Below are 22,425 nucleotides of genomic sequence, written 5' to 3' on the forward strand. Positions count from 1 at the left end.
AGATAAGCAGATTAGCAGGGGTGCCGGATTAAGAAAGGAAGAAACTGGATTACTTTAGAGTGCCTGTGTCTGTGCCAGCGGAACAAAACTGTGTGTGCGATTATCGCGATTAATTTACATTTGCACTTTGCGACCAGGGAGAGTAATCTTTGGAAGTGAGTTTGGGATGCAAATTGGCCGGTTGAGTGGAAGATGTGGCCTTCGCAGTTGAAATTAGATTATTTCGTGCTCGTGGAAAGATGCCAAACACAACTTCAAGGTCGATCGAAAGAAACATGTAATCCACTTTGTCGAAATATTAAAAGTTATTGAATTCAATTTTTGGTAACTCTCTACCAACTCACACGGAATTGGGAATCGTTGCCCCGACCCTCTTCGATTTGTGTGAAACTTTGTCCTAGGAGGTAACGTTTGTCCCTGATCACGACTCCGCGGTCCTTTTTTGATATCTCGAGACGTAGGGGCGGTACGACCCCTTCCATTTTTAAACATGCGAAAAAAGACATGTTGTTCAATAATTTGCAGCCTGAAAAGGTGGTCAGATGGAAATTTGGTGTCAAAGGGACTTTCAGGTAAAATGGACGCCCAAAATGATGGCGTACTCAAAATTTCGAAAAAACGTAATTTTCATCGGGAAAAACACAAAGAAAGTTTTAAAAACTCTGCCATTTTTCGTTACTCAACTGTCAATTTTTTTGGAACATGTCATTTTAAGAAAAATTTGATGTTCTTCTCGAATCTACATTAACGCAGAAGGGTTAATTTTTTAATTAGAACAAAATTTTTCATTTTAAATTTTTTTTTTGTAGCTATAACCTTTCAATATTTTTAGAGTGTAACGAAGTTCTCCAAATTAAAAAACAGACCGTTACAAAAATGTTGGCATGTGAATATAATATAATATAATATAATATAATATAATATAATATAATATAATATAATATAATATAATATAATATAATATAATATAATATAATATAATATAATATAATATAATATAATATAATATAATATAATATAATATAATATAATATAATATAATATAATATAATATAATATAATATAATATAATATAATATAATATAATATAATATAATATAATATAATATAATATAATATAATATAATATAATATAATATAATATAATATAATATAATATAATATAATATAATATAATATAATATAATATAATATAATATAATATAATATAATATAATATAATATAATATAATATAATATAATATAATATAATATAAGGGTGTAATCATCACGAGTTATCATGATTATGGGTGCGGGACATTTCGCCGACGGTCGTTTTGCCGAATGTCGTTTAGCCGCATGTGACGTTTCGCCGAATTGACAAAAAATCGTAAAAAAATATTTGAAAAGGGCACGAATTGTATTAGACCTGTTGGAGGGTTTTTGAATTCTTTATAAAAAATTGTAATTTTATGATTTTTAGTGTGCTATTTTTATTAGTTAAGAATTATTACATGCATACTTAATTAGCATAGCATAGCATTGGTGTCTACCCGTAGCTGCTACTTCGTTATTGACCAGGACCCCCAAACATTGCTCCGTGGACCACAGATGAAAAGTAGGAACCAATCATCACCCCTTCGCAATTTTCAAAGGTCCCTATCGTGCTGATCAATACCGACGCCGGCCACGACCAGTGGTAAGACACGGGGAAGTGGATGGGAATGTTAGCCGATACTTGAGTGATGGGACCGCCAAATCGACTGCGTCTCCGACAAAGTATCACATGAGTTTTGAGGGGTTAGTAAGATGGGTATGAGGTCAGGATTCACTGTGGTAGGTGATGCGACCATGAGCAATTTGTTTATCGGTTGAAATTTTAAAAATCTTAGGCAGCCGACTGCGGAAAGATACCTATCTAGGGATTTAAAAATAGTATTAATTCGACCGCGATTCTCCAGAAATTCTCCGTCGGCGTGCCTTCCGATCAACGGTGATGTAGGAAGGGCTTCATTCATTAAAATTATTTTATATCATAAGCCTTAAGACATATCCGTCGACGTGCCTTCCGATCCTCGATGATATGGAAAGGACTTAATCCAGCAATACGACTTGCTTGTCTCAAAAAACAAAAATCGGATCGTTTCTATCGAAGACTGTATAAAGAGAAAAAAAATAAAATTCATCGGCCAACGAACGCGCGAACAAAAAAAAAATGAAAAAAAGAAGAAGAAGAAATCCAATCACCCCATGTACACAAATAGCGACCCAAAAGAGACGGAAAATAGCACGAAAAAAAAAACAGGACTGCGCGTCCACACAGGCACCGCACTACTGATGCCATTATTTAATTATAATGACCAATCACCCCATGCACTCGAACAGCAACACAAAAGAGATGGAAAATAACACGAAAAAACAGGACTGAGCGTCCACACAGGCACCGCACTACTGATGCCATTATTTAATTATAATGACCAATCACCCCATGCACTCGAACAGCGACACAAAAGAGATGGAAAATAACACGAAAAAACAGGACTGAGCGTCCACACAGGCACCGCACTACTGATGCCATTATTTAATTATAATGACCAATCACCCCATGCACTCGAACAGCGACACAAAAGAGACGGAAAATAACACGAAAAACAGGACTGAGCGTCCACACAGGCACCGCACTACTCACTGCGAGGTCCCGCTACTAACAATCGAAAAAAAAAAAATCAAAAGCGAGCGCTAATGGTCTATCCTAAATGTTAGCGTATCTTTCGATAAACGATTTTCATCTACTTAATCGTGAAAATTTTTGCCTAGGAAGTAACAAGTTTGTGGTTTACTGCATTCACCCAATTACACACTCACACCCACACTCACACAAACACACACACACACAATACACATACATACTACACACACAACATAAAACGTGCTCACCAAATTCACAGGATCCTATGGCGTCGATGGTTGTTGGCTTTGATCACTAAAGCGATTAATTTGAAGAGTCTTCAGCCAGCATTCTGATCAGATTCTCAGGAGCGACAATTTTAAGTTTTTGCACTTTTCGAATTTCACTCCCCCTTTCGCCAAGAATTTCCTTTGATTCACTGTGATTGTCATTTTTTTAAAGTTGATAAATATTATTTCCACTTGTCTGTGACAATCACTGCCACACACACTTTCACCCCCTTGACCCAATCTAATTCTTATCATGAAAAGGTTTATAAACACGAAATTGACAACATACGAATCAAATTATGGTAATATGAACGCGATTCAAAATATCTTGATTGTGTTATCATGAACTCGGAAAATTGATTAAAGTAAGAAAAGATAAAAACAAATGTATTTATATAAATAGAACGCTCTCACCCAGATCCAGCATCCACCTTGGCATATAGCAGTTGATAAGCGCCTCCACAGCGCCTATTGGATGGTCGCTTAAAGCGATCGAAGATTACAGGTAGCTGCCATGTTCCCCCGGGATGGCACCACCCACTTTACGGCGACATACTTTTAGCATTCATATTTTTAGTTAACAAATCCGGACTGATTTTTCTAATTCCTTCTCACTTCACTCTAATTAAGTCTGCACCTTTCTTCTAAACTCTGTATAACCCGATTTCGCCCTTACGGAAAATTCCACTCTTCCTTAGTTGTCAAACATTCACCGCAGAATCCATCTCTTGTGATTCATCAACCACTACCAATACACTCACACTTCAGGTAAAGCCTGCTTCGACTGCTTTGATTCAGCCAAAAGCGACGCGTTCACACACTTACACACGCATTCAGACTTCCTAGCCCCTTGCTCCGTCCGTCGTTGATGCTCCCCTCTACCGCGACTACAAAGCCCCGGCCTAGACTGGGGGAACCTGGACTCCTTGTAAAGGGGACAGGATAATCACGTGGCAACCTCCCTGGAAACACTCCCTCAGCTCGTCGAGCCGTGTCGGGTTCTCGCAAAACTTAATTACATGCATACTTAATTGTTTGAAAATTATCGAGTTAAATAAAATTTTGTGAGTTTTTGCATTCTTTCAAAGATAAGCAGTTATTTGATTTAAGCATATAATTTTAAATCATTTCTGTGAGATTTTGCAATTTTTCAAATATTAGGAGTTTTATTTTTGGCATATAATTTTGCATTAATTTCTGTTGATTTTTGCATCCTTGTTTTCGGTGTTTATTTTTTTTTTTCATTCTTTCAAAAATGAGCCGTTCTTTCAATTTTCTGCTTACAATTTTGATTAATTTCTGTTAGTTTTTACATTTTTTTGTTTTTTAAGCATGTTTGTTGTGTGTTTTTACATTCTTTCAAACATGAGCAGTTCTTTTGATAACAAACATTATAACATTTTGAAAAATTGATGTTAGTGTCTGCATTCTTTGTTTTTTTTTTAATTTCTGTTAGTTTTTGCATTCTTTCAAACATGAGACGTTCTTTACTTTTTACATTATAATATTATTATCTTACCATTCTTTCTACATGATGGCATTGCAGTCAAAAAATAGCATAAATTATACAAAAAAAATTTTTTTTAAGGAATTTGGCGAGACGTCTATTCGGCGAAGCGTACCATTCGACAAAACGACATATAGGGTTAGGTCGATAGCTCAATCCAGGTGTAGTAGTCGTCCTGCCTCGGTGGAGTCGCCTGTAAGCAATTGGACTAACAATCCAAAGGTCGTCAGTTCGTATCCCGGGGTGGATGGAAGCTAAGGTGTGAAAAGAGGTTTGCAGTTAATTGCCTCAACAATCAAGCCTTCGGACACCTAGTTTCGAGTAGGAATCTCGCAATCGAGAACGCCAAGGCAATGCTGTAGAGCGAATAGCTTGATTTTTTTTTGTTCAACTGATATTATGGCCTCAAAAATGTTAATTCACGTTTTCTTTAAGGGGTTACATACATGAAGAAAATCACAAAATTTGCTAATACAGTAAATTCAATTAATCCACTAAAAAGATGATTTTCAATCACTTTTGAAAGTTTCATTAAGATATTTCGTAACTGAACTGAGTTAGAGACGATTTAAGTTCAAAATTTTGCCATGCGCAAAACGAACTGTCAAACTATGTGAACGTTTTTCTCTGAACACCGAGTTGATTTACGGGTGCCACGATATCTTGAGATGGGGTGGACCAAATTGGCTGAAATTTGTGGTGAAGACGCTCAAGATATATCCCGTGTGCATGACGAAAATAAAAATTGTCGATTTTTATTTGAAAATCATTAAAAATATTTTTATCTTCTTTTTGATTTTTTTTTGATAATCGGCCTTCGTCATGCACACAGAACCGGTTTAACGAGTCTTCACCAAAATTTTGAGCCGATTTGGTTAAAGCAGTGTTGAGATATCGTGGCACCTGTTTTTAGAAACAGCTAACTTCAAATAGCTATATTTCGGCAATGATTCAACCAAATGTCTTCAAACTTGTTTTGGTAATACAGCAATTCCCAACGAAAACAGCATGATTCGAAAAAAAAGTTCTCCGATCGAGCTCATTTTTTTCGGGGGGATCCTTGGCCGAAATAATTAGACCCGTATTTTTTTTTTGTTTGGTCATTAGGGTGACCAACGCCGTGATAGGGTGGTTCGAAAAATGGCAATTTTCGTCGATTTTCGCAAAAACCACTTTTTTCAAAAAGTCATATCTCCTCGCCATTTCATCCGATTTTGGCTGTCCTAGACGCAAAAGAAAGGTGATTAGTTTGGCTATTTGGGAAAAATAGTAAGAAGTTTCAAAAATCTAGCTTAACATTTGAAAAGATCGTTTGAAATCTTAAAATGCTGTTTTGAAGGTCTCGGGACCAAAGAGCCTATGTCTGAAAATATTTTTATCGGATTCCTCGGAAAATTTCACATAATATATCAAAAAATTGTGAAGTTATGTTTTCGATACTCTGAGATACGATTTTTTGAAAATAAAAACTGGATTTTTCGACGCGCCACGCGCAAAAACGGGAAAATGACGAAAACGGGAAAAAATCGACTTTTTTTCACTAAAACTGAACTGATCCCCCAGAAAAATTTTGAGCCCGATCGGAGAACTTTTTTTTTGAATCATGCTGTTTTCGTGGGGAATTGCTGCATAGATAAACATGTTTATTTTAATGACCTAAAAACAAATTTATAAAACGAATGTAAAAATGTATGCTCATGCCAAGCTCTGACATTTTTGCTGATTTACATGTATGTAACCCCTTAAGAAAACCACATTCTATTTATTTTATTTTATTCGTCCATTTTAATAAAAAAAATGTTCAAAATGGGCATTAAGTAGAAAATCTGTCCAAATCTGTCAATATCTGGCGTAGAAGAGGATGCATTTTTATTCTGGCTGACACTTAAAAAATCTGGCTTTACTAGATTTGTCTGGCAACCTGGCAACCTTGCTCCTGCCAAGCTCCCGTGGTAGGTGGTTGCATTACTTAAAATCCGTGCGCGATATTGAAATTTTTGTAACGTACGTTTCTAATGCAATTTTATTCATCTAAAAAAAATGTTAAAACAAAAATTCAACTCTTTTCAACGTTTTTCTAAGCACATTTTGTTTCGAAAAATTGGCATTTGGCGAAAAATTTGGGTCCCTATCAAGAAATTGAGGTACATTTTATGATATCTCGTGAACTTTCTGTTTTGAACTGACATGTTTTCAAAAAAAAATATCCTGAAATAGGGAGGAGATCGAAATTTGATATCAAAAAGACTTTTTTTGTAAAATTGGACGCCTGATTTGATGGCGTCAATAAAATTATTTGGAACTTTTGCTACAATTTGTTAATTAAATATAAAAAAACAAATTCTTTGTTAAAATTACTATTAAAATCGATCTAAAAGAACTTACTGGTCATTGTCACAAGGTAGCACTCAAACGACGATATCTTTTCACATAATTGCTGCCTATTGCTGTTACAGTCATCCCTCATATTCGGAACAGTTTACAGATTCGCCAATGTTGAAAAAATCATAGCAAATCGATAATTTAACTTAATTATTCGCTTTTACCTTCATTTGAAAGCTTTTCTTGCGATCTTTCGAATGTTGTATCGAACAACTGTAAATATCAAGTTTTTGATGTTTATATCAAGTTTATACCAAGTTTGACCCTTGAAATCCACAAATTCGGAACACTTTTTTCTTACGGATGTAAACAAGCTTTGGTTCGCTTAATGATTACACGATTTTTACAAAATAATGACTTCACGCACTGAAACTATTAAAACTCAAGCTAAGTAATGTTTTATGAATGGTGTTTTTTTGTGAAAATATCAGTTAAATTCAAGTGTTCCACAATTTTGGGAGACCCAATAACATCCCACAATTATGGAACAGGAGGCAGTTTTCTGGTGCTCTGAATGAAATAGTATTGAGATGCAGTTTTTTTGCTTTAAGGGTGCACAGCAGCCAAGGAAGTTGTTGTCTTCTTATTCCAAATTGATCAAACTTACGAACCCAATCCTGAAAGAATATTATTGTAAAATTAGTCAAACTTTTGTTGTAAATAACTTTGAAGACAGTAATTTAGGGGATGAATAAAAAATCATATCGATAGTTACCGTATTTTTTGAAGATACTAAAATGTCTGTATCAGAAATCTGGGTGCAAAAGCTATGGTTGATGTGTACCGTTAATAGTACTACTTTTACTAGTGAAATGGCAAGAAAATGTCTAAATAAAGGTCCTAAAAATAGTAGGGTCGACAGAAACGATGCATTTGGTATGCTACTGACAAATTATCACAAAAGTGTTCCAAATTTGTGGGTGTTCCGAATATGTGGGATGACTGTACTTGAGAGGAGGATGCATACACAAATATTTAGTTGAGATTAAGATATTGAGAGTGAATTTAATAGTAAAAAAAAATAATCGACCAACTTTTCAGAGCCTTTAAAAAATAAACTCTACTAAATTCACATCAATAACGCATTTTTATTCTCCTCTTTCCAGCTGTGAACCCCCCCCGCCAGCTCAAGTTCATCCAACTGACATCAATTAGCACAGCTTTCGCCAAAGAAATAGCGAAAAAAAGTTCCCATAAAAACGTAGGAAAAAGAAAACCAACCAACACTTTCTGTTGCATGCTAAACATCATTAAAGAAGCAAATAAAAACATAAAAAGAAGCTTGAAGCATTCCTGACCATCCCTTAAATAGCAAAAAAAAAAGAATCGCTTTCTGTAATCGGACAAGATTTGGGCACGTGCCACGTTTAACGTCCAGCAGCAGCAAAAAAGTGGAAAAGCACGCCAAACAACTTAGCTGGGGTGTGAAACCCACCCCACCCAACTCACTAATATGCCGGCTGCGGTAGTGTGCGTGTGAAAAAGAGGAAAACCGGTCGCGGAAAGAAAGGCGAGGAAAAGTGTCTTTTTTTTCGGGGCGGGTGAAGGCAAAAGTGCAAACAATAAGCGGGTCGTATTAATGGCTCGAAGCTCCACACCACTTAGTGCGGCTCCTGCCAGAGGGCAGTAGTTACGGCGGTCAAGTGGTCACCGAGGTTGATCGAGTGTCACTAATATTGGTGGCCCCTAGCACCACCCTCCCTGGAAGGCGGGCGGCAGCAGCAGTTTTTTCCGGCTCAAGTGTCGAAAAAAGGAAGAGCTTTTTTGTTTCAGCGGGGGTTTTTTTTTTCTTCTTTTTGGGCCTGGTGGTGATTTTGCTACAATCTGGATAAGATGTAAATAAAAAAGTAAGAGCTTATTCATCGCGTAGAGAGAGAGAGAAGCAGCACGTGCAGATTGATCTGTTTCTTGAGTGGTCCACGTGGTCAGTCTGCTGGGGTGGCACACGTGTCCAGCCTGGAAGTGACGTGTAATAGAATCTGTGTAAAGTTCTGAGCGGTGAAGAAAAAAAGCATCGTCTGAAAAGCTCAGACAGCAAAGAACCGGAAAAGCTTCACGAAGGAAAACCGAAACCACCGCCAGCAAAATGACGGAGGCGGATAACTACGATGATGAGGTAAGTGTGCCATTGTGGAAAACTGATATTGTATTGGAGATATTTTTCTTTCCTTTCTGTTGGTCCATTGATTGTGCTGATGTTGTGGTTATTGATAGTGGTGGTGCTTTGTATTGCTGCTGCTGCGGTTGGTGACAAAAGGTCCTGATCACAAGAGATTGATGGGTTTTCCTTTGTTTGTGGAATTTGGCTGATGAAAAGATTCTGCGGAAGAAGGATATCAATGACATATTAAATTACGAGACAACAAACTTTTTGAAGTCAGAGCGGTTCAACGTCACAAATTTTGATTTGGATTATTTTCTTGGGTATTTGAGATATATCTACTGATGTCAGACTTTTTTGTACACATGCCTATCAGTAACAAATTAAATCATTTGCACTGTATTTACAGCAATCATTGACAATATATTAAAAATTTATTTAATTTCTAGTTTGTTGGCTAAACCAAAATTAATTTCATAAATCTGCGAGAAAGCTGAGAGGGTTGGGGCGTGGGCTTGGTAATCTGAATATGACTCTTGCCGGATTGATGTTATTTTTGGGGAAAGCAGACCTATTTTTTTCTTCTGTACATGCTTTTTGTGTACACGTTTCTCATACAATATAACATGCTTTTGCAAAGGTGATGTGCATGCTTCTGCATGCGATTTTACACAGATTTTGTTTACTGTGTAGGGTCTTTATTAGGCGTCATCCATAAAGTACGTCACACTCTGGGGGGGGAGGGGGGGGGGGTTGCAAGCGTGACAAAGTGTTACAAGGGGGACAGGGGGTGTCCGTGAGACCGTGACGTCACGCTATACTATTTCATGAATACTGAAAATTCAGTCGATGATGCTATGAGACGCGGGTTCGATTCCCGCCTTATCCACTGAGCTTCTATCGGATGGTGAAGTAAAACGTCGGTCCCGGTTTCTCCTGTCTCGTCAGAGGCGCTGGAGCAGAAATCCCACGTTAGAGGAAGGCCATGCCCCGGGGGGCGTAGTGCCGATAGTTTCGTTTGAAAATTCAGTCAAAGAATTTATCTAAAAAAAGTTTTTTTTATAAAATATATCAAACACTACACAAAGCTTTAAGAAACAGAATTTTCGATGATGGATTTAATAATCATAAATCAATAGATTTAAAAAAACTGTTGATGGTGATTTCTATCACTACAGCATTCAACAAAATAAAAATAAAAATCTAAAAACAACCTGTAAAATTAAAAACTTTCTCGATTGAACTCCAAAATTATAAATAATCCTATTTATACATCATGTAATAATTATTCAAAAAATCAATATGGATGGGGGAGAGTCAACAGAATGTGACGCTCTTTTCGAAGGGGGTTGGAACAAGCGTGACAAAGTGTGACATAGGGGGGAGGGGGGGGGTTAATTTTGGCCGATTTTAACGTGACATACTTTATGGATGACGCCTTAGATTAGTTTAGAAATCAAATTTGATAACACATGGACAAGTAATCTCATTTAGGGTGTCATTTTAATCGAGTAAGAGAGTGTGTTTATATTTATATTCAGCGATTCCACGTCAAACAAGCAGTAATCAAATCAAAAGTGTTCCGATATTGCTCAATTTTGGCTTCTAAATTTTTTTGCCAAAATAATTATTGTTCAGTTACAACATTTCAGACAAGCTAGACTTGAGCAATTCTCTGAGATTTCGGTCATTCGATTTTTTTTGTATTTTTTAATCCGGCTGAAACTTTTTTTGGTGGCTTCGGTATGCATCATTAGTTTGTCCATATAATTTTCCATACAAATTTGACAGCTGTCCTTACAAAAATGATACATGAAAATTCAAAACTCTGTATCTTTTGAAGGAATTTTTTGATCGATTTGGTGTCTTCGGGAAAGTTGTAAGTATGGATAAGGACTAAACTGGAAAAAAATGATACACGGTAAAAAAATGGTGATTTTTAATTTAACTTTTTGTTACTAAAACTTGATTTGCAAAAAAAACACTATTTTTATTTTTTGATATGTTTTAGGGGACATAAAATGCCAATTTTTCAGAAATTTCCAGGTTGTGCAAAAAATCTTTGACCGAGTTATGAATTTTCGAATCAACACTATTTTTTTTAAATCGAAATATTGGTCACAAAAATTTTTCAACTTCATTTTTCGATGTAAAATCAAAAGTATTTCGGTGAAATTGTCGTAAAGTGCACCGTTTTTAAGTTATAGCCACACAGAAAAAAATATTGTAAGTTTGGAAGCTGTAATTTTGAAGGTTGAATATTACCTCTTTTATGATGAAATTTTACCTCAATTTAGACTGAAAAAGTGACATTACACCAGCAAAGTGGTAAAATTACACATTGACATAAAAGATGTACCCCTTCCCAGATGTAATATTACCGTGATTTTTTTTTTTTCTATGCATTTTTAGGTAACTTTTTTGAAAATAGTCGCAGTTTTCCATTTTTTAAATAAGTACACATGTTATGGACGGCAAACCGAAAGCACTAAAAAAGTTTCAGCCTGATTAAAAAATACAAAAATTAAAATTCAAAAAAATGATCGATTTCGTGCTCATTCTCCTTTTCTCTCTCAATCCCGCTTTCACGATCATCCCACTGCAACAATGTCCAACCACAAAAGCCGTCACAAAACCAATTTCGCAAGCGCAGTTTTATGGAACGTCATGCGTTCTTTCATTACAGTTTTCGGAGAGATTAAGAGACTCAGCGGAGGGCCTCGTGGCGCGGTGGTTAGCGGCTTCGGCTGCCAATCCCTAAGTTGCTATGGGGTGCGGGTTCGATTCCCGCCTTATCCTCATGGCCTTCTATCAGATGGGGAAGGGAAACGTCGGTCCATTTGCGTAAAAGAGGTTTTGAGTGACTCACCACACATAACTTTCGGACGCCTAGAAATGAGCAGAAACTTGCAATAGAGACCACAAAAGACCCGGGGGTCGTTAAAGTGGATTGCTTTGCTTTTTAAGAGACTCAGCGGTGAGAGCTCACAGTCGAGGAAAAGGGGAGGAGTGATATAGAGAGAATGCCATCGCTGGTAATCACGAGACACTAGAAGAGATCTCGCTATACTTTCTGATTTTTCTGGTGCAGCAGGGATGGAATAATCGCAAAAAAATCAATTTCGCTTGCGAACTTTCTTCACCCGCGAAAGAGAGTGGAGGCAAATCACGCAAAAGAAAATCGCTCCCGAAATTCTCCAAGAAAATCAATCTGCTGATGATTTTTTGTGAAATTCCTTATCAGCACCACTTAATAATATTTATTTCACTTTGTTTACACACATTGCCCATCTACAAAATGTGACAGGTAATTTTTGGACGTGTGACGTTACACTTGCAAGTGTAGTAGTGAAAAAGATGTTCCGCCGAATAATCAAGATGATGATTTTTTTTAGATTCCTTTCACCGATCTTTCGTGCGCGAGAGAGAAGAGCCATGCTCCCTTCGGATTTTTTCTCTTGATGAACGTCCAGAGATTTTCTTGAGATAATCAAATGATAGCTTTTTTGTCACTCATTTTCTCTTAGCTTTAAGAAAACTAACTTACAAAAGCCGACTCGGTCCTAACCAGCTCCCAGCACCGAAAAGGACCTAATAAAAACAATTTTATTTAAAAAAAAACCTTTAAATTCCTTTTTCTACAGGGAAACACGGTGCTTTAATTTCGTTCAATGTACTTCAAATGGTAAAGGTATTTTTTTATAAATCATATCTCGGAATTCTGATAAAAGATATTTATCATTTGTTGATAAATATGTAACGTCCAAAATATCTAAAATATACATAAATAAAAAAATCCAGCTACGATTGTGTGGTCCTGATGCACTGAAATCAGTAAATTAAGATTTAATTAGACTTTTATAGATATTCCGTTCTTTTGTAGATAAGTTTTCTTAATCCGCTCCGGAGGCATGATTTTTCATTTTTACGAAAAACGAAAATTTTTTCACCATCCTAACTCGGCTACACAGAAAAAAAATGATGGTACAATACAATATTAATATTAATATTAATATTAATACAATATAATATTCATCAGGAAATGGTGACAGATTTTGTGGCAAAATAAATGATAAATTTTACCCCAGAAAATGATGAATTTTCATCAGTTTTTGATAGAGTAGTGCAGTGCCTGTGTGGACGCTCAGTCCTGTTTTTTCGTGTTATTTTTCGTCTCTTTTGTGTCGCTGTTCGAGTGCATGGGGTGATTGGTCATTATAATTAAATAATGGCATCAGTAGTGCAGTGCCTGTGTGGACGCTCAGTCCTGTTTTTTCGTGTTATTTTTCGTCTCTTTTGTGTCGCTGTTCGAGTGCATGGGGTGATTGGTCATTATAATTAAATAATGGCATCAGTAGTGCAGTGCCTGTGTGGACGCTCAGTCCTGTTTTTTCGTGTTATTTTTCGTCTCTTTTGTGTCGCTGTTCGAGTGCATGGGGTGATTGGTCATTATAATTAAATAATGGCATCAGTAGTGCGGTGCCTGTGTGGACGCGCAGTCCTGTTTTTTCGGGTTATTTTCCGTCTCTTTTATGTCGCTGTTCGAGTGCATGGGGTGATTGGTCATTATAATTAAATAATGGCATCAGTAGTGCGGTGCCTGTGTGGACGCTCAGTCCTGTTTTTTCGTGTTATTTTTCGTCTCTTTTATGTCGCTGTTCGAGTGCATGGGGTGATTGGTCATTATAAATAAATAATGGCATCAGTAGTGCGGTGCCTGTGTGGACGCGCAGTCCTGTTTTTTCGTGTTATTTTCCGTCTCTTTTATGTCGCTGTTCGAGTGCATGGGGTGATTGGTCATTATAATTAAATAATGGCATCAGTAGTGCAGTGCCTGTGTGGACGCTCAGTCCTGTTTTTCGTGTTATTTTTCGTCTCTTTTGTGTCGCTGTTCGAGTGCATGGGGTGATTGGTCATTATAATTAAATAATGGCATCAGTAGTGCGGTGCCTGTGTGGACGCTCAGTCCTGTTTTTTCGTGTTATTTTTCGTCTCTTTTATGTCGCTGTTCGAGTGCATGGGGTGATTGGTCATTATAAATAAATAATGGCATCAGTAGTGCGGTGCCTGTGTGGACGCGCAGTCCTGTTTTTTCGTGTTATTTTCCGTCTCTTATGTCGCTGTTCGAGTGCATGGGGTGATTGGTCATTATAATTAAATAATGGCATCAGTAGTGCGGTGCCTGTGTGGACGCTCAGTCCTGTTTTTTCGTGTTATTTTTCGTCTCTTTTATGTCGCTGTTCGAGTGCATGGGGTGATTGGTCATTATAAATAAATAATGGCATCAGTAGTGCGGTGCCTGTGTGGACGCGCAGTCCTGTTTTTTCGTGTTATTTTCCGTCTCTTTTATGTCGCTGTTCGAGTGCATGGGGTGATTGGTCATTATAATTAAATAATGGCATCAGTAGTGCGGTGCCTGTGTGGACGCGCAGTCCTGTTTTTTCGTGTTATTTTCCGTCTCTTTTATGTCGCTGTTCTAGTGCATGGGGTGATTGGTCATTATAATTAAATAATGGCATCAGTAGTGCGGTGCCTGTGTGGACGCTCAGTCCTGTTTTTTCGTGTTATTTTCCGTCTCTTTTATGTCGCTGTTCGAGTGCATGGGGTGATTGTTGTTGTTGTTAATTACTTTATTTCCGGCAGCTTTAACCTTTCGGTCATTCGCTGCCCATGGGGTGATTGGTCATTATAAATAAATAATGGCATCAGTAGTGCGGTGCCTGTGTGGACGCGCAGTCCTGTTTTTTCGTGTTATTTTCCGTCTCTTTTATGTCGCTGTTCGAGTGCATGGGGTGATTGGTCATTATAATTAAATAATGGCATCAGTAGTGCGGTGCCTGTGTGGACGCGCAGTCCTGTTTTTTTTTTTTTGGGTTATTTTCCGTCTCTTTTGTGTCGTTATTTGTGTACATGGGGTGATTGGATTTCTTCTGATTCGTGTTGTTTTCATCTCTTTTGTGTCGTTGTTTGTGTGCATGGGGTGATTGGTCTTCTTCTTCTTCTTCTTCTTTTTTCTTTATTTTTAGTTCGCGCGTTCGTTGGCCAATGAGTTTATTTTTGTTCTCTTTACATAGTTTTCGATAGAAACGATCCGAATTCTTTTTTTTTCGAGACAAGCAAGTCGTATTGCTGGATTAAGTCGTTTCTTTATCATCGATGATCGGAAGGCACGCCGACGAATATGTTTTAAGGCTTATGATATAAAATCATTTTAATGAATAAAGCCCTTCTTACATCACCGTTGATCGGAAGGCACGCCGACGAAGAATTTCTGGAGGATCGCGGTCGAATTAATACTATATTTAAAATTCTAGATAGCTATCTTTCGGATTCGATTGTGAGTAGCGGGACTTCGCGGTTACTATGCAACGTATTTTTGGAGTCTTTTTATATTTTAAATTTATAAGTCCTTCTTTTATCATCGTTGATAGGAAGGCACGCCGCCGGTTAAGTTCGTTTAAGTTATTGTTTTAATTTCATTACAATCGGTTACGTGGTGTCCTGTTTTCTTTTCGTTTATATTCGTTGATCGTAATAATTTATTCCAACTGGCAGCTTTAGTATTAACTCATCTACTATTTTTGACATTTGCTCGCGTTATCTTAATTGTACCAACAGTAAAAATATACTGATAAGTCCAGCCCATAGCACTACCGCTCGGTTGGCACGCGTTCGATTAAAACAAACTTTTTAAATAATCAATTATTTATCTTTCCGCAGCCGACTGCCTAAGATTTAAAATTTCAACCGATAAACAAAATGCTCATGGTCACATCACTGCCACTCGTGAATCCTGACCTCATACCCATCTACTAACCCCTCAAAACTCATGTGATACTTTGTCGGAGAAGCAGTCGATTGGGCGGTCTCTATCACTCAAGTATCGGACTAACATTCCCATCCACTTCCCCGTGACCCTACCACTGGTCGTGGCCGGCGCCGGTATTGATCAGCATGATAGGGGCCTTTGAGAAGTTGCGAAGCGAGGAAAGATAGCACCCACTTATCTTCCACGGCTCGTGGATGTAACTTCTGGAGGTCCTGGTCAATAACGGAGTAGCAACTGCGGGTGGGCACCTATGCTTATGCTTATGCTTATGCTTAAATTAACAACAGTTAAACGGGAAATGTCTCATCCGCAGCATCCGATTGTTCGCCTTGAGAATAAAATATAATACCTTTCAACAAACACTATGATTTTGGGTCACATCATCATCTTCTATGATGAATCCTGACCAAACATCCTATCCTACTAACAAGTTTTCAGGTTCCTGGCGCTCGTGGGGTGTAAGCACAGAGTAAATCAGCTGCCCTAGTAGCAACCTGCGCTAACTAACATTCCCGTCCGTTAAAACCGAGATCTACAAACTGACATGGCGGGCGCCGTTGGTGGCCAATGACTGTTACCTATTCGCAACTGATCTAGCTTTAGCAATCATGGTGTTTTATCTTTTCAGCGCATTCATACATGCTGTTGATAAGGGAAACACCACTAGATCGTCGAAGCATATAATCAGTAGTGCTGAAAGGATATTACGGTTCTGTTCAGCAACGGAGGGGCAACCATGGGTGATCTCTCATGCTCATGGTCATGCTCAATTTTCATCAGTTTTTGATAAATATTCATCAGGTTCACATTTTTACACATTTTTTATGTAATATTACACAAATAAAGAGGTAATATTCAACCTACCAAATTTTCAACATTCTAAAATTCAACTTTTTTTTCTATAATCTCCTAACAAACGGGTCTAAATATTATGGCCAAGAAAATCCCAGGTCAACTTTGAGCCAATGCACAGAAATTTTAAGGGTTTGCTTATAAAGTATGGATCCTTTAATTACAGAACAATAACCAATCCTCAATTTATGGCCTTAAGTGTTAATCATACATTTTTTTTTGGACAGGAGCTGGGACTCATCGTTGGATTGGCAATCGATTTTTGTTTTCAAACGAAACGAAACTATTGGCACTACGCCCCCCGGGGCATGGCCTTCCTCTAACGTGGGATTTCTGCTCCAGCGCCTCTGACGAGACAGGAGAAACCGGGACCGACGTTTTACTTCACCATCCGATAGAAGCTCAGTGGATAAGGCGGGAATCGAACCCGCGTCTCATAGCATCATCGGGATCGGCAGCCGAAGCCGCTACCCCTGCGCCACGAGACCCAAATTGTTTTCAAATTGACCCTGAATTTTGAAGATTATAATAACTTAAACTAAATAGTTCGCAATAGTAAATGTAATTTATAATTTATTAGAAACCTGTTTGTATAACACTTTTGAACAGATAAAGGCAGGCCATTGAGATGATCACTTTTTTTATATTGATATGTTTGTACCTTTCGAACGCTCAGAAGTTAACAGGAAAAAAATGCTATCAATATTTCTAAAATTCAAATCAACATTCCCCAACCATCTTCCCAATTACAATCAATAGCCAATAAAACCGAGTCGCGCGGCCGAATTCAATTATGGCCGGCAATTGGCGCCCCCCAAACGGCTGGCCCCCAGACGGCGATGGCCACATCTCGGCTCGCGCATCCCTAATTTTCCGCATCATAATTTTCATGTTTCAACCATCCGCGTCCGAAAAAGGCAAACACTTATCAAGTTACAAGCAAGATATGGTGGTAAAGGAGCAGCAAATGGAATTGGAAGAGGACAGCGGAAAAATGTAACTTTTTTTTTGTTGGGAGTATGGGAAGAAAAACTTGCCAGACTTGAGCGGAAGACATGTCTTGCCCGTCTCCAATATGTGTAGCGAGTGTTTGGACGAACCCTCGCACCAACACGGATACTAGAGCGAAATTAAGATGAGAGGCATATTATCATATTCCGCGTTTTAGGTACTTTCCGACCGTCAAAAAGCCATGTACGATGAAAGTTTGGGACTTTAACTTTTGAAACTGGCATATTTTGGGGCACGGTGTGCTCAAAGATGATTTTTCAAGAAGAATTGAAACGAAGAATTTCCAATTCTTAATAGATAGAAGAAGAAGAAGAAATATTTTGTTTAGAAACCTGATGTTTCAAATCTCTAATATTGATTCTAAAATAAACTTGCAACCAATCTTAACAATGAGTGATGATGGTCTGCCAAGAACAGTGTTTTTCCCTCTTCTTTTGCTGATGGAAAAAAATGGGCATAATATTCAATGTTTGGCCCTTTTAAAATGTTAGTCTTGATTTAATTTTTTTCAAAATATTTTTTTCGAAAAGATCGGAAAATTTCACGAATGTTTCATGTATTAACATTGAAAATTGAACAATTAGTTGCTGAGATATCGTCATTAGAAAATCGTGGGCTGTTTGGGTGAGACTTAGAAAACTTCAATTTTCGTGTTTCTTTTTCTTTTAGCCGCTGTATCTCAACAACCAGAGGTCCAATCTTCGATGTCTCTTAGACAATTTTATAGCAAATTTTCTGAACTTTTCAAAAAAAATATTTTTGGAAATGGTCACTCATGGTCACTATTTTTAAAAATCGAAAAACTGCAAATATTTCGCTGAAATCAAACTTTCGGTGGCTATATCTTGAAAACGGGGCCCTTTATCAAAAAATCTGTAAAGTAATTTTTGATTGCAAATTCAATTTTGCATAAAAAAATGAGGTCAAAAAAATTTTATGTATGAAATTTCGATTTTTTCCAAAAATCACCAGTTTTTCAAAAAATCATAACTCGGCGGCAGATTTTTTGACCATGTTTCTCTATAGCTCAAAAGTTGCGGATTTTTGTCCCCTAAAACATATCAAAAAATCTCGAAAATCAAAAAATACGTATTTTGGGAATTTGAGTTTTTGTGAAAAAAAAGTTAATAAAAAAATCAGGAAATTTTTTTTCCGTGTACCTATTTTTTCTAAATAGTCCTTAACAATACCTACAACTTTGCCGAAGACACCAAATTGATCAAAAAATTCCTTCAAAAGTTACAGATTTTCGAATATTTACGTACCATTTTTGTATGAACAGCTGCCAAATTTGTATGGAAATTTATATGGACAAACTAATGATGCAAAATGGCTTCTTTGGTCATAGGGAAGGCCCCCATAAAGTTTGAGCCAAATCAAAAAATACAAAAAATAAAAATGGTCGAAATCGGCCGGTTTTGTAGAGAATTGCTCAGCTGGAAAGAAGCCAAATTCAGCTGAAGATTTCATCTTGAGGAAATTTCCGTCGTCTTTAGTGCTGCGGATTTGACGCGGCGGAAAAATTATGCCATCAAACGTCCATGCAGTGGAAATTTCGTCTCAAGATGTAACCAAGGTTCAAATATTTACACTTGGATTGATACGGTATCGGGTTCCCAAGTTTCGGCCGATCCACTGTCAATTTGCCATCGAGCCACTCTAGACCGGGCGTCAATACTTGAAAGATTGATTTGCCCACGAGCAAACATTTTTCAAGAAGAGCACCACTTGACTAAATTTTCGGCATGGTGTCAGAGTTATCACATTCTCCGGGGTTTCACCTCTCTCAAGTGGCATTTTCGGCACCGGTGAACGGTTTGAACTGTTATAAATAAATGAACGGGGCCGCGTTTGCTGGCAACCTTGCCTTGCCAGCCAACATTGAGTGGTTTAGCTCGGGATTTTAGTGCTCCCTCGTGTTGAAAATCGAATTGAGATAACGGATAAATGGATTAAAGTGGAGTTGGAGCGAATTTTATCGTTTAGATTTTTTTTTGGATTATTCTTCAACTAGATTAGTCTGAACTGGAATCCGCAGATTTAAAGTTAACTTGAGCACAAACCTCCTCCCCCATTTCCATAACGATCATAATCATAATCTGCGCAATTTTCCTCCAACCATTTTGTTTCCATCCACGCTGGACTATTTATTCACTCGTGGCGTGGTGCGATGATCGACCCTGCTGCAGGCAGTGTTGCAACAGCTGGAGTGGTTCTTTTTTTACTTCGTTGAAGTGGAAAAGCTCAGGCAGCTAATGCAAAATCCTGCAACTGTTGAGGATAATCCACCCGCTTTGCCGCCACATAGAGAGCGGGAGCAATACCAAGTGCACGCGCTGTAATATGATGATGACCAACTCATAGGGCGTGTACTGAGGGGAAAGTGGATTATGTTTCAAATATTTTTTATGTTTATTTTTTTTATAAATAAAATAACTAATTTAAAGAATTTTTTAAAAATGTATCTGAATTTGAATTCTAAAGTTACTAAAATCTCCAACATCTCCTATTGGGCCACTCCCGCAGTAATCTAATTTATTTAAAACTGCAATAAAACTAGTACTGTTCCTCCGTTGCGATGTCGATGCAACGGGATTGAAACCACTCCCACAGTGCAAATAACGCACAGTGGTATAGAATGGCAAAAACTAGCAGACAGAGTAAAATTTGTCTTTTGAGTTTTTTTTTTCTATTTTATAGGATTTTTTTAGAACAGTGTGTTAATATGTCTTGGGTCATCTGAGGACCCCCGGAGCTATGATCTGTGACTCTATGGCTGTAACAAGGACTCCCTGGAATGGTTCAGAACATCAAAACATAACAGCAGTAGTATTTTTAAAACACTGCATCTCAAGACTATTTCATGAAGAGCAGCAAAACACCGCCTTCAAATTTCATGTTCCATGATTGTGGGGTGTTATTGTGCCACCCACAATTGTGGAACAACTGATTTTAACTCATATTTTCACATAAAAGTTATCAGAGCATTCATAAAACATGACTAAGATTGAATTTCGTTGGTTTCAGTGCGTGTAGTCATTATTTTGTAAAAAATATGTACTCATGGAGTGAATCAAAGTTTGTTAACATCCATAGGAAAAAGGTGTTCTGAATTTGTGGATTTCAAGGGCCAAAAGATTTTCTTCAAAAACTTGATATTAAAATTAAAATTTGCAGTTGTTCGATACAGCATTCGAAAGATAGCATGAAATGATTTCAAATGAAGGTAAAAGCGAATCATTAAGTTCAATTATCGATTTGCTATGATTGTTTGAACATTGGTCGATCTGTAAACTGTTCCTAACATAAGGGATGACTGTAGTTCTGACTTGTTTCTTTGGTAAGCCTCTTGCATAAATGATTCAAACGAGCAGTTCTCTCAGATTTCGGTCATTTCATTTTTTTTGTATTTTTTAATCCGACAGAAACTTTTTTGGTGCCTTTCGGTATGCCCAAAAAAGCCATTTTGCATCTTTAGATTCTCCATACAATTTTCCATACAAATTTGGCAGCTGTCCATACAAAAATTATGTATGAAAATTCAAAAATCTGTATCTTTTGATCGATTTGGTGTCTTCGGCAAAGTTGTAGGTATGAATATGGACTACACTGAAAAAAAAGTTATACACGGTAAAAAAATTGTTGGTGATTTTTTATTTAACTTTTTGTCACTAAAACTTGATTTGCAAAAAAAACACTATTTTTATTTTTTTTTATTTTTTGATATGTTTAAGAGGACATCAAATGCCAACTTTTCAGAAATTTCCAAGTTGTGCAAAAAATGTTTGACCGAATTATGAATTTTTTAATCAATACTGATTTAAAAAAAATAATGAAATATTCGTCGTAAAAAATTGTCAACTTCATTTTTCGATGTCAAATCAAATTTTCAATCAAAAAGTACTTTTGTGAAATTTTGATAAAGTGCACCGTTTTCATGTTAAATCCATTTTTAGGTGACTTTTTTGAAAATAATCGCAGTTTTTCATTTTTTTAAATTAGTGCACATGTTTGCTCACTTTTGAAAAAAATCTTTTTAAAAAGCTGAGAAAATTCTCTATATTTTGCACTTTTGAACTTTGTTGAAACGACCTTTAGTTGCTGAGATATCGCATTTCAAAGGTTTAAAAAGCAGGAAAATTTATGTTTTCTAAGTCCCACCCAAACAACACACCATTTTCTAATGTAGATATCTCAGCAACTAATGGTCCGATTTTCAACGTTAAAATTTGAAACATTCGTGAAATTTTCCGATCTCTTCGAAACAAATTATTTTCAATTTTTTAAAACGAAGACTAACATTTCAAAAGGGCCAAACATTCAGTATTACGACCTTAAGCAGAGTTTTGGTGGTCCGGGACCCTCGAGGATGGAACATTGTATTTCCACATGTGCCCTGGACACTATTTGCCAAGTATAGCACCTCAACTCTCTCAAATATCAGAATAGAACTGATTTTAGAAAATCCAAAAAAATACGGGTTTTATTCATGTTTACCCAAAATGCTAAAACTTCAACAATTTTAAACTGTCTGAAGACTTTTTTTCATGGTCCCTTTTGATCGATTATTTTTGATAAATATATGAACTATCAACGTTCAAATGCTTTCAATTCATTCGTTTTTTTTATTTGAAGAACTGTTTGTTGAAAAACAATGAAATTTTGATTTTTCTTAGAGAAAAGTCGCCTTTCCTTTCCTTTTTCAAAAGCATTGCCGCTATTTTTTCACCATTCTCCCGTTTTAATTTTTGGAATTGTTTTACTGTTTGAAGACAACAACCTATGACAGTCAAAAAATGATGATGA

General features: G+C 36.9%; 1 protein-coding gene across 3 annotated transcripts in view; it reads left to right on the forward strand.

Annotated features, from left to right (window-relative positions):
* Positions 1 to 22,425, forward strand: part of LOC6044608 (inactive dipeptidyl peptidase 10) — a 367,926-nt gene that overhangs the window by 91,868 nt on the left and 253,633 nt on the right. For all 3 annotated transcript variants that reach the window (XM_038251316.1, XM_038251315.1, XM_038251317.1), the window contains one exon: positions 7,933 to 8,942. In XM_038251316.1, the coding sequence (XP_038107244.1) occupies positions 8,913 to 8,942 (30 nt within the window). In that variant the 5' untranslated portion in view covers positions 7,933 to 8,912. The remainder of the gene's footprint in view (positions 1 to 7,932; positions 8,943 to 22,425) is intronic.

Source organism: Culex quinquefasciatus, chromosome 2, assembly GCF_015732765.1.
Source record: "Culex quinquefasciatus strain JHB chromosome 2, VPISU_Cqui_1.0_pri_paternal, whole genome shotgun sequence".
Classification (NCBI taxonomy): domain Eukaryota; kingdom Metazoa; phylum Arthropoda; class Insecta; order Diptera; family Culicidae; genus Culex; species Culex quinquefasciatus.